This window comes from Hippoglossus stenolepis, chromosome 18, assembly GCF_022539355.2.
Source record: "Hippoglossus stenolepis isolate QCI-W04-F060 chromosome 18, HSTE1.2, whole genome shotgun sequence".
Classification (NCBI taxonomy): Eukaryota; Metazoa; Chordata; class Actinopteri; order Pleuronectiformes; family Pleuronectidae; genus Hippoglossus; species Hippoglossus stenolepis.
Window position 1 is genome coordinate 11,471,658 of NC_061500.1, and position 13,702 is coordinate 11,485,359.

The 13,702-nt window shown below is 41.7% G+C and overlaps 1 protein-coding gene across 1 annotated transcript; it reads right to left on the reverse strand.

The window, feature by feature from the left end:
• Positions 1-5,013: 5,013 nt before the first annotated feature.
• ak1 (adenylate kinase 1) lies at positions 5,014-11,454 on the reverse strand. Its single transcript, XM_035184096.2, has 7 exons — positions 11,299-11,454; positions 7,182-7,219; positions 6,481-6,516; positions 6,241-6,404; positions 6,023-6,139; positions 5,738-5,929; positions 5,014-5,627 (listed from the first exon to the last, which is right to left on the reverse strand). The coding sequence occupies exons 2-7, from the start codon at positions 7,186-7,188 to the stop codon at positions 5,559-5,561; spliced, it is 585 nt and encodes a 194-aa protein (XP_035039987.1). The 5' UTR covers positions 7,189-7,219; positions 11,299-11,454; the 3' UTR covers positions 5,014-5,558.
• Between the last annotated feature and the right edge of the window lie 2,248 nt (positions 11,455-13,702).

The following is a 13,702-nucleotide window of genomic DNA, read 5'->3' on the forward strand; positions in this document are numbered from 1 at the left end:
ATAATAAACCAAAGTCCAAGTCCCAAAAGTCCACCAAGGCCCAAGTTTCCATCTGAAAGCGCATTTAATTCCACTTGATCCAGAAATGTATTTGGATCTGCATCAAATTGTGCACACTCATAGATTTCTATCCATTAAAATGCCCCTAAAGCCCCAAAGGGTGAAATCTTTTCATCTTGTACGTACAAGTAATGACACTCATGTTTCTCCATATAAGAGCAGCAAGAATTTCGTAACCTGACATTCAAGGGTGAAAGTTAAACTTGATTAGCTGAGTTCTCGCCATCATGGTGACTGTGTGAGTCCGAAATCGATAAAAAAAAAACACCTTGAAATGTTAAAGGAGGCGATACAAAAAATCCCTGGATCCACTTCTTTTTGTACATCTGCTTCAAAATGTCATTGGGGTTGTTTTGGTCCATGTCCCATTCCTCCACCAAGTTTTGTGGGAATCCGTTCAGTAGTTTCAGTGTAATCCTGCAGAACAACAAACAACAAACAAACAGACAGGGGCAGTAATGTAACGTCCTTGGCAGCAGTCAATAAAAGATACATATTCAGTTTGAATTTGAAACATTTTATCAGTGATTTGATCTTGATTTGTATCTACATATTAAATATTGGATATATATTTTAGTCTTGTTTAGAGGAGCATTTAATTTTGGCTGCTGCTCCACCACCATCTTATAATGAAAAATAGGTAGTAGACACAACATCCCTCTGCACAGAGCAGACCCAGATGAGTCATGATCCCATCAAATCAACTCTCCGCACAGGAGCAGCAGAGGAGAAAAAACAGATCTAGTACAGACTTTTAAAAAAGGCCACAGAAGCATTTAGAATAATTACAGAACGGCCGTAGCAAATAAAATTATACAAACCGCAACTATGTCTCTGTGTCTCTCTCTCTGTGCGTCATGTGTATATGTCATTTTGTTACCTTTGCCAAGGAGGTTATGTTTTCACCTCTGTCCGTTTGCTTCTTGGTTTGTTTGTTCGTAAGCAAGATAAAGCCAAGATGACCAGACGGATTACCACGGAACTTAGTGAAAGGATGTTAAATGGGTCAGGAAAGAACCCAACTATGGGTCCTTGGCGGAGGAATAACTAGGTAAACTTCTTCCTAATTCTGATATTCCAAAAAATAAATAAGTAAACATTGAAATGAAATGATCAAATGACTCATGCAGCATCATTTAATGTTAATTGTTTTAAATTGAGAGTCAGGTGCTCTGTAGAGCCTTGAGCTCAGGTCTAACCTTGATTGCAGATCACGAGCGCTGAATGACACTTCTGGCGCAGCAATTACGTCGTTGTCACAGGATGATGATGCACAAAAACAACGTCAGCCATATCCAATGTTTATTGTACACGTAGTATTGATACTTAAAAAGCACGTCCAATGACCGTGTGTAAATGTAGAAATAAACTTGTGTGCCGCGGTTCGTGCTGTGATGCGCTGCTCTCCTCCAATCATATATTTTACCACCACAACTCATAGATCTGTCTCTTGCTGGTCATAAAAAAACACAATACGCCATCAAAATATTAGGGACATACGCTAAAAACAGACAGTTTTAAAACCGGTCTGTTAAAATGCCGGCAAACATAAACCTGTCTGTCTTTATCCTCACGATAATTCAGATGATTTTGAGAAGAATAAGAGGGACTGGAGTCCCCAGAGAGAGAAGGCCGATGCGACACCTTGAATGCAATGCACTGAGATACATTGAGTCCACTGTATAAGGTATGAAAAATATCTTGTAAAAATAGGCCTTATTTTCTAAGACTCGTTGATATTCTGCGTAGTGACTGTGAACTCGCCTCGACCTCCTTCCTTCAGGCAGCGTGAACAAAGAAAAGCTCCTGGGATGCAACACTAAATAGAGACAGTTTTACGCTCCCTGCATTCTTTGTTAATTAAATACAGCAATCCTCACTTCTGCTTAATGGCCATATGTCAAAGTTGGCATTCGTTTTTAGGTGCTGCTTCACATCTGAGGTTGGACAGAGGACGCTGGGTTTCACTGAAGCACTTCTCCTCCTTCAATGGCTTTCCTTTTCCTTTTTTTTCCCTTTTTTTAATGGAGCCTGACCCCAGCTCTCCATCCCCACCCATGAGTGGTGTTTCAATAACAGGAAACAATCGGCCATCGTCTTTCATCGTAAGTTGACGTTGGTTCCCGCATGGTGCCACTGGGTCTCTGTGGTGCCAGCCGGCCGGCCGGCCAGCCAGCCAGTCAGCCAGCCAGCCAGCAGAGGAGAGACAGAGAGAATAAAGACTACGCGCCGGCTCACTTGTTTCCTTATCGTCCTCCAAGGGGATCTGACGCATGGCCCTCGCGGCAGTAATATCCGAGACTGATATGAGGCGAACAGATTCCTGTCAGACTCACAAAACTGTTAAATGTACATACACAGTTCCATAAGGCGGCTAACTGAGAAACATGTATTATTCTATTGGTGAAATCACTTTTAAATGTAATTCAAGGTTTTTTGCTCAGAGTGAGGAAGCTAGGATTTAAAGAAATGAGTGATCCTGGTTGTTTACCCCCACCAAGGAAGTTATGTTTTCTACTGCGTTTGTTAGTTAGGAGGTTCATTTCACTTTCAGAATCCACTCATTTGTTCCAATGGGGCTTTGATTGTTATCGACAGACCGAAAGATGCGCATCTTCATACCGTAGAGTCCTGACATTTAGTTTAGTACATGAACCAACTTGTTCTTGAAGGAAATGCAGGAGATAAACCTGCAGCTCCGCCGCCAGTAGCAGACACACAGCGCGTGTGAAAAACAGACAACCGACACGCAGCTGATCTGCGGTGCAACAACAGCCAGTGAGTCCAGAGAGTTGGGGGATCGACAGTGAAGACTGGGAGATCGACCGGTAGATCGCGATCGACGGGTTGGCGACCACTGGTCTAGATAATCAATGGGAAACACTGATTTGACAAGGCGAGATAGAGCATTAGCCCCGGCAGAGGAATCAGCTCTCTGACTAACCTTCTAGTTTTTTCATTACCATTTGACTGTTGGTTTGTATATTAGCAGGATTACACAAAAACTCCACAATTGATTTTAGTGAAACTTTGTGACAGGGCCAATGAAATACACGTACAATTTTTGAGTGGGTTTGATTTAAGGTTCAGTTTGAAGAATTTAGTGACCTCTAGTGGTGAAGTTGTATATTGCAGCTGAACACCCCTCACCTCACCCTGCCCTACCAAACATGAAGGAGAACCTGTGGTAGCCTCCAGTTGTCATAAAAAGGTTTAGTTTGTCCAGTTTGGACGACTGTAAAAAACATGGCCGCCTCCGTAGAGAGGACCCGCTCCCGATGTAAATATAAAGTATTTAAATATGAAGGGCTCATTCTAGGGTAAAGGAAATAACAATTCATACGATTTAAATGATCACACACTAGTGAAAACATCACTAGGATTATTTTATATGAAATTTCTGCTAACCCTTTCACCTTAATCTTATGCGGCCAAAGTTTTTGTGAATTTCTCAAGAAATAATAACACAGGGAGAAGGATGGTTGCACATGTTGTGCACTTTTGTGCTTCAACCTTTCTTATACTAATACAGTAGACACAAAAGTATTGTGTGCGCATATATATATATTATGCAGCCTTGCACACGGTATTCATGCATTCAGTTTGTCTGTGGCAACCTTTGATTTTCTTTTTGTCAAGGCTGCAGTATGTTTTCCACCTCATCCATTTCTGTTGATACCAAACTGAAATGTGATATTAATAACTGCTCTCCTTGCAATAATGTCACACTCTGCAGCGGCAGCCGCAGCATTAAAAGCCCACTATTATACAAAGTGCATTTTAAGGTCCATCTGGAGGAAGCCTCACACAGACAGACACATATGCAACTTGATTATTAACCCCTCTGAATAATCATTAAGTATCTTTCAAGGACTTAAAACCATGTCTTCTGCAAGAGGGTTGAAAAATAAATGATTTAGTTAACACCTATCTGCATGTAAATGAATACGTGATCCTCACCAGGCTTTTCCCTGTGGGAGCTATTTACCAAACAGTGGTACACTACATTTGAGGGAACCAAAAATAAATATACTTGCACATCCCTTCCTGTGTTGTAGGGTTTTGATTAATTGCCTGGGTTGGCTCGGGTTTGAGATGAGTATTTATATCAAACATTTTTGGTACAATCCTTTTTAATCCTACCACTGGAGGGCCTCTGAAATTAAAAATGTTCAAAGCCTCCCATAGCGTCTTTAAGTAAATTGCCAGCTGTCTTGTTTGCTCCAGTGTTCTGTACTTGCCACATCGAGAAGTGGTCCTTCAAATAATCTTCTTGGGGGTTTTGATCCTCTAACTGCAGAGCACAGTGACACACAGGCTCACAGTGTCTCTCACATGTCTCTGCTGTACGTGCTGAGCTCCACCCGCCACCCCCTTTCTTCCACCTTTGTTTTGTACCTTTATTAGGTAAGAGCAGCATTCCTAGCATTCCGGCAGCATCCTCGATGACTTCATGAAAGTGCTTACAGACGCCTTTGCTTGATTGACTTTCCGACAGACACATCCTGTCCCCCCCCCCTCCACCTTCAGAAGCCGTTTTCCTCTTCCTCATCCCGACAGCGCACAGTCATGATCAGAGCTCCCCTTGGAGAGTTGTCCGGATACCTGTTGGGCTGTTTGCTTGGCCAGCTGGAAGTGTGTGTGCGTGTGTGTCTGTGTGCGTGTGTGTGGAAGGTGAGAGGTAAAGGAAGACCTGGAGGAATTGTGACCGTGATGAACTATGGCTGCAGCAGCCTGTCCTGCATCCTGTTGTGTCTACATGATTTCTGAAAAGCGTTTCCTTTTTCAACTTGCAAGGGCTGTTTGTGTGTGTGTGTGTGTGTGTGTGTGTGTGTGTGTTTGTGTCTGGGTTAAGTATGTCTTTGTTCATGGTTGCTCACATTGTCAGTAATATGCAGTAGATTGCACTTCACTGGAAACCACCACTAATAAATTAACAAGTCCAATTTTACGTATTTTTCCTATACTTTAATTTTCTTCTTTTACATTCACCACTTTAATGTTACACATGTACATCTTCATGAAAAACTACAATGTTTCTGTGTTTTAAATACCGGAATAATAAAAATCCACAGTGGCTGCCATCGCTCAACGGCATAATCGCAGTTCTTTTCCCATGATCTCTTGACACTGGACGAGAGAAGACAGGGGAAAAAACTGTGTTACGTGCATGTTGGCTCCACAGTGAGCAGCTTAAAGGTCAGGAGGCGTTTGACCTCCTGCGCACAAGACGTCACGTAGTTACAGAATGGAGGCGAGACTTTTATGAATAAACAAATGGATTTTATAGATGCGGCTTTAAGTGGAATCGTTGTTGCGTGAGCTCAGAATTGTAGATTCTTATTGTTGGAGTAGAAGTGGAGTCGAGGCATCTTTTCACCCGTCATAGATTCTGTTGTGTTTAGTCATGTTGTCGCTCATGTTTTGTCCTCATGATATTGACACGGATGGAATAAAAAGAATAAAAACAACAACCAGACACTGCTCATCTAGTCACGTTATTTTAGTGCATCAACAGCCTTGGACACTTGGCCGAAGACCTCGTCCACTGGCAGCTCAGAGTCAACCTGGGGCGAAACAAGAATAGATATAGAAGATATAGAGCAGTATATGTCAGATTTTACTAAAATTATTTTGTTTTTTTTAGTTTTCACTGTAGAATGGCGGCCACACTCACCTTCCTCACGATACCACGGCTCTCGTAGAAGGAAATGACCGGCTCTGTCGCTTTGTAGTACAGGTCCAGACGCTTCTTGATGGTCTCCTCGTTGTCGTCGGAGCGGCCGCTGGTCTCGCCGCGCTTCAGGAGCCTCTTGACCATCGTCTCGCCTTTGGCGTCAACATACAGCAGCAGGCAGGGTTTGCCGATCTGGGAATCCAAACGGTTGACTTATTCATGCTCGTTCTTTTCCCTTCATGCAGGGATGAATTACAGACAAAACACCTCACGCCCTCCTCCTACCTTCTTCTCAAACTCCTCGCCCTGCTTCACCTCACGGGGGTAGCCATCGATGAGGAAGCCCTTGGAGACGGCAGCCTTGGCGATCATGGCGTCCTTGATCATGTCCAAAACTGTGTCCTGCAAGTAGGCCCCGGAATATCATCTCAAGCCCTCACAAAGGTATCACAACCCTTTGACTTATCAGTATTATCGAACCAAAGTATTGGTTCCTCTCTCACCAGGGGCACGAGCTCTCCCTTCTGCATGATGGCCTGGAGCTGCTTGCCCCTCTCAGAGCCAGAAGCCACCTCGGCACGGAGCAGATCGCCAGATGACAGGTGGGTGTAGCCGTACTTTGCCACTATCTTCTCACACTGGGTGCCCTTTCCAGAGCCAGGCCCACCTGAAGAAGAAGTTTAGTGATTAAAAATGTGCTGAAGCTTAAAAACGGAGACAAAGCTCATGTCATGTGTACTCACCCACAACAAAGATGATCTTGGCATCTTTAATTTTGTCTGAAAAGAGCACGTACAGAAGAGGTCAAAGAGTCAAAATTTGCGAACAAACCAGGTTGGGTGAGTACATGAGGAAAGTTCCTTTTGAAACAAACCCTCTCGATGGTGAGATGTAGAATCAGTGGTGCAGGTATTCCCCATGTCTGTCTGTGCTATAGTGCAGGTTTGTGCTATAGCTCAAACAGTGTTGCCATGGCAACTGTTGTCACCTAAGTAACTGCTTACATGAAACTAAAGGAAAAGTCTGAGCTACATAAAGATCATATAAATGTTGATAATAAAAGATAAATGTAATATATTTAGATTTTATTTTAATGAAAACACAGAATTATGACTTCTGACTATTTTAAAAACTATATCATACTTACTATTTTACGAGTCTAGCATTCTGAATGAATACAGTGTCATAATAAAAAAATTATGTTGCTAATGAAATGTGATATCATTTATTTCTCAGTATAAATGATATAACATATCTAAGTGCAGTATCTTTAAATGTAATATGAAGACAGTCACTGTATTCTCAAAATCTACCAGGAGAGGGCAGTAGAGTCCAAGAAACAACAGCACTTCAGCTCATATAGCCAATAATAAAAATCGAAACATTTTCCACACCAGTGAATCTTCATGAATGAAGTCATTTGAATCAAAGGTGTATTATTTACCTGCCATTGTGTTGCGTTATAAGAGGACTTTCCTTCAACTAAAAGACACAAAAAGACACAATTAATTTCATTGAGGCAAAATAATTAACATGGGTCACAATTTTTTGGGTTAGTCCATTATTGTACAGTAAACCGACACAGACAGTATACTATGTGAAAGTGGACAGTAGGTATCAGGAAGGGGCTCCATTTTAAGGCTGTACACACTCTCTCTCTCTCACACACACAAACACACACACACAAACAAACACACACACACACACACACACACACACACACACACAGCACAACCGAGGACAGTTACCCGTTTAATCCGGAAAATCAGAGGATTGTGAAATAATAAATACTATCAATAACACTATCTAATGCAGTGGTCGCCAAACCGGGCGTGTCCGTTAATGGCGGAGGAGCGTTTCACTTTCCGAATGGATTCAGAAAGTGAAACTCTGGAGTGCTTTTACTTTGAAACGGGTTCAGGAAGTGTTGTAAATACGTTTGTGTCATAGACAGATAAACAGTGTGTTCCACTGCCGAATAAACAGAGAAAATGATCTTTTACCTGAGTTTTAATGTTTATCTGTTGAAATTATTTCACACACATGCATTTTAAAATGTTTAAACCACTTTCTGTATGCGTTTCAAAATAACTCCAGCGTTTCTGTTGACGGAATCCATTCTTTTGTTTAAAAAGTTTTTATTGTGAAATATTTGCAGGAGCGATACACGCACGGCTTTATACTTTAGAGTACTTTGAGTACAAGGGACTACTTTCATACAAGGAAATAGTCACATTTATGGCCATATTCAAGTCAAAGTCCATGTACAAAACATTGTGCAGCTCCTCTGCAGAACATATTGTTGAACTGAAGCTAAATATGGTGCACTGAACAGATGCTGTAAATATGAATTGATATTAATGTGAATATTGTTCATTGAAAAGATAAAGATGCATAACTGCCTTTCTTTGTGTATATTTATGCTCGTACATTCAGCCTTTAACAGAAATTGCAAAAACTAATAAATATGACCCTCCTCGGTGGGTTTCTTGGAAGATATCAGGCTGGTAGATCTCGGCTTATGTTTGGAATTAAAAAGTGATCTTGGGCTCGAAAAAGTTGGTGACCACTGATAATGTATCAAGAAACACATTTCTTTGACATATTAACCCTCTGGATGATGTAACACTAGCAGTATTAATCATTTTGATAATGTTATGTCAGCATGTGCATGTACATAAACTATTCTAAGCAGCATTTACAGTATGAGAGTCTCAACACTTAACACGCTTCACCAGTTTAAAACCTATTAAAATAATCTATAAAAATCTATTATTAAAGCTATGTTTAAATAAAGAAAGACGCAGGGGTGGTACATTTAGATATAAAAGAGAAAATAAACAAAGGCACTCTTGCTGTGGAACAACTAAACAGCCTTTATTAGTGTAGCTGTAATATGGCAAAGATGAAAAACAAGGCACCTATTCAGGATGTCTACATACATTTTATTATTACTATTTACTTGCCAATCTTTCCTATTTTTCACGTATTTTGAAAAATAAAAACAGTCTTTACCTGATTGCTGTAAATGGTGTTTATTTCATGCTCCTAATTCAGAATAAGATCTAGTCCTTCAACCTTTGATCTGCACAGGAGTGTAGTTATATATTGTTAGTACTGACTTTTTCTACAGAAGACAACAGCCACAAACTGTAGTTTCCTGTTTACACATTTCTTTCAGACTTGGAGACAGAAATGAGGGGAAGGAGGAATGAGGAAGGCGGCTGGCCGAGTATTTGGGCCATGTGTAAAAAGATATTGTATCTTCAAGTGGCTGCCTGTGCCTGTGTCATGTGCTCGGGTTGAAAATTAATGTGTTTGACTTTAAATAACTTGCTTTGACAGGTGCTGCCTGGGCCAAAATAGTTTCTCCACAGGCCGAACACCCCACACGCTGTCATAGAGACTTTCACCTTTCCATGCGGTTACGCTTACCCCAGTTTTGGTTGTAGTGTTACTTACATCACTTACAGACAGGTGTGTACTAATCAAGTAACATGAGAAGTTGCTGCCCTGACTTTTTGTGAAACCAGATTCGTAACAAGAAGCAAACAGGTGATTTCTTACATTACATGTTGGGATTTGGTCGTCATGGAGAAAAGTTCTTATCATAATCAAAAATATATTTGTAGGTTTTGTGTGACAAGAGTCGAATTTGACCTCGCAGGAATCTGGCTGTTTACTCACTGGCACCTGCCTGCTATACAAACAAATCTGTAACTGTGGTGCCAGGCTGATTAATAAGCTGTAACAGTGATAGAAAGGTGATATGATACAGTAGATGCTTTTACAATGCAGCATGGGACAAAAATATGAATTACTGTTGTATTGCACGAGGTCCAACTGACAGATTCTCATAGGGCTCGAACTAACACGTGTTCCCTGGTTAACTGTAACGACACATCACACCAAATACTCCCATCTTGTTCTCTGGTTCTCACTCGCTCTGCTCCTCAGCTCTACTGCTGCCACTTCTCAGGTGTCCGGTTTTATGTGAGCGTCCATTAATCCTGTGGTCGTGCAAATGTCACTCGGAGGCCGGCGTCCGAGTCAGCACAGAGCCGGTTTGGGAATCCCACTCTGGCCTATTATGGTGCCATCTTTTGAGTCCTCCCCTGCTTCTTTGGCACTTACTTTGGCACTTACACCAAATACTGTGCTGTGAATTATGGAAGTGAAAACTATATGCAGTGAAATTGCCCTCATGCATTTCCCAGCTGAGGCCGTATCAGTGCTGGATTTTGTGACATGTGGACAAAGCCATTTGGATTTTATACGGCTGTGGCTGTGGGGTAGAGCGGTCGTCCTCCAACCAGAAGGTCGGCAGTTTGATCCTCAGTCTTCACCATTTGCATGCCGAAGTGTCCCTGGGCAAGATACTGAGCCCCTAAATGGCCCTTCATAGATGTTAAATGCACTATAGTAAGTCGCTTTTGATAACAGCGTCCGCCAAATGACATGTAGTAATGTAATAAATACAAGGACTGGCTCCATATTGTTTCCCTTCAAATCCCTTGAAGCTTACAGTTGCAGAAATAATGCAATACCATGCAACTGCAGAAACATTAAAGATATAGTCACATGCTTGATATTACATCTACAGATACCAGATTCACCCAAATGTCAAGTGAGTCCCACCCTCATGTCTTATTAGACTTTTTTAAACATGCAGCCCGGCTAAAAAAAGACCCTGCCAGTCTGCAGCTGTTAAGGGATAGTGTGTCAAGACGGCTGCATGGAGATGAAGCTTTCACTCACTGCGCCCTGGAAGTATAGCAACAGCAAAGTACTGAGCGGTTCATGTATTTGTACATTCTCCCCACACACCGTTTAGTTACTAAGGAACTCTGCACATTAATTGGGCGTACTGTCTCTTTAAGGGAGAACAGGGGAACCTTTGACGTCAGTGCAGTGGTAGATATTCCATGTTGTTTGTGAAAGGATGGAGCGACATTAATTCATTGTGTGCGTGTGTGTGTGTGTGCGTGTTCTAAATTGCAAACTTCCTCTCATAGGAATCAATAGCACTCAGCCGCCTATCAGCTGTTCATGACCATTACTGAGGCTAAACGGCATGACAGTGGAATTAGAGTGTGAGAGCAGCTAGTGTGGAATTGTCCTTTAATGGGTGGAGGTGAAGGAGAATGTTTAAATGACATCAGGGTGGAGGCGGAGCGAAAAACAAATCTGGAGAAGAAAATCCTGTTTTGTATTTTGCATAGCCGTTATGAGTGTCATAACTGTACATGACACACACACACACACACACACACACACACACACACACACGCCTCTGCCCTGCACAGAACAACCTGATCCTCTGACATTGTCGACCATTTTTAAACAGTGTGACTGGTTAAAGTTTGTCGAGAAGCCAGATGACAGTTTACCATTACAGTCTTGTGTTATTCTCCATCCCATCATACAGCTCTGCCCACTCTCACTCCCTCTCTCTGACATCTCTCCATTCCTCTCCTCTCCCTCTGACAGCGTTCACACCCAGCCCCTGCCATTTTCCTGCCGATTCTTCCTCAGTGGAGCCTTTTGTCCTCTGTACTGACCTCTCTCTTGTCGTGTGGCTCTAGATCCCAGTGCAAGGGGCTGCTATCCCTGGATCCCTGTGAGTGTGTGTCTGCACAGTTCCTGCTGCACGGCAGCCCTCCCTCCCCCTTGCCATGCCTTTTTATAGCTCAGCTGAGCCTGCTCAGGCTGCGTTGCATTCTGGGTGAGAGGGAGGAAGAACTGGCGAAGGGAGGGAGGGAGGGACGAAGAGGAGAGGATGAATGACAGGAGGGTGAAATAAGAAGCAGCGGGAGAAGAAGAGAGGGGCTGTGGTCGAGGGTTTTGTTTCAGGTCATTAGGTAATAAATGTTCAGAGTGTATCCCAGCAACTTCCTTTTTAGAAATGAGATTTTGTGGTTTAATTATTATTCGTTGGTGTGAACAGAGGAACACAGATGGGGAATCAACCTTTAAGGGAAACAATAATCTGCTATAACACCACTACGAGTTCGCTTGAAACTGGGAATATTACACAGCAGTTTTGGAGTAGGTGCAATCGGGGAAGAAAAGAAAATCACAACAAAGAAAAACGGAAGCTGAATAAAAATATGTGTGGTTTGATAAATTCTTTACATTCCCTCTCACTCTTGGTCGTGCAAACGGGAAGCTTTGTGGCCCTTTGTGCTTTGTTCCACTGGAGATTGTGCTTGAGAAATCCAGTCCGTTGATTGTGTTGCTCTCAGTAGACCCAGGACTTATTTTCTAATACAATGAATAGGATAAAATTGTGTGCCAAAGTGTTACTTATGTGATTTTCCTAACCTAAAAAAAAGAGGAATTTATACGTAGAGACTTGAGAATTTTTTTTAAATCAAAAACAGCACTGTACGGGCCCGAGCACTTGCGATCTCCATGTTACGGGCATTTTGTGCATCGCGGGAAGGATAAACACCACTTCTTGCGTCCGTCACGCGGCACTGGACCACGCCCACTAATGACGCATTACGGCCCACGCCACCAGGTGTAGACCACACAATCAAAATTTTATGTAAATCTAATTAAAGTTGTAAAACGGAGCTTACCTCTTTTTGGCAGTTGGTGGTGCTACCACCATCACTACATACAGATTAATAGATCTGTTCAGGTCAAAAACACACTTGTTTCTCTTCAGATCGTATAAATCGTTCACCTTTGAAACAGTCCAAGACATCAGAGGAATCTATGACCACTAACATGAAAACAAACTGACAACACGGAATTCTTTGCTTAATAAATCCTTTGAAGTGTTGTTTTATATAAAGCCTGGGTGGAGTTAATTAGTAAGTCACAAACCAGTGTTATTCTTTCATCTTAACCCTTTGTTCCACAACATGGGTCAAAAGTTAGTTTTTATTGTCTGAATGAATTTTATCATTCACTATCTTGTTTTTGATTACCACAAATCATTATTTTCCTTTTTCCTTTATAAACAAATGTAAATTTTGTATTTCTACATCACTTTTACACACATGGGTCCAAAATGACCTATACAGTATGTATTCACTACGGAACACCTGTCATTCATTTCACACAGCTGCTTTTGCACATCTGATGCATGTAAGTCATATTTTACAATCCATTACTAGTGAGAAAGAGAAATATGTACAATACTAACTAGCTGTTAGCTAGCTAGCTTCTTTTCTGGCTAGCTAACCATTGCTAGATCAACAAAATAAAACTCGAAATATAACAGTATATACTTAATAGACTGATTGATATGAAGAATAAGCTGGGACTGTAATCACAGGTGAAAATGTTGGTGCTTACTGGACAATGCAGTGGAGTTAAAAAAGACTTCCTGTTTCAGACAACTAAGTAGATGGCGCTATGACTCTGAGTTAATATTGACATATGGAGCTGTTCAGGCCGGGACACTGATCATGTGACAGAATTTCGGTGCTGATTGGACAATGCACAGTGGAGTTATGAAAACTTTGTCTCTTTTGGCGAAGGATCAACCTTTAGTGCACCTCAATGTCTACACGGTTTGAGTTAATGTCACAATTCTGACCATGGTCTTGTCTGAGCTCATTTGAGCGGTTTATTGTAAAGCACTGTGACGATGAGTCAATATTGACACATGGATCTGTTCAGGGAGGGACTGTGATCTTGTGAAAGAGGCTTGAGGCGGATTGGACAATGCACAGAGGAGTTATAATAAATCCCTCTTTTTTGGCGAATCATCAAACTTTGATGCCACGCCACACAGTGTGACGAAAACTCACAATTTGACTTAGTTTTCATCTCCAAGGAGTCAAGATGACACTCACCGAATTCCACGTTGATCTGATTAAATGAGTTTGTTAAAATACACAACGTGTAAAACGGCAAAAATCCAAAATGTCCGACTTCCTGTTGCGTTAATCAAATTGGTGCCGGGCTTTTTTTTTCGTCCGGTCATGATACCATGTACCGAATGTCGTG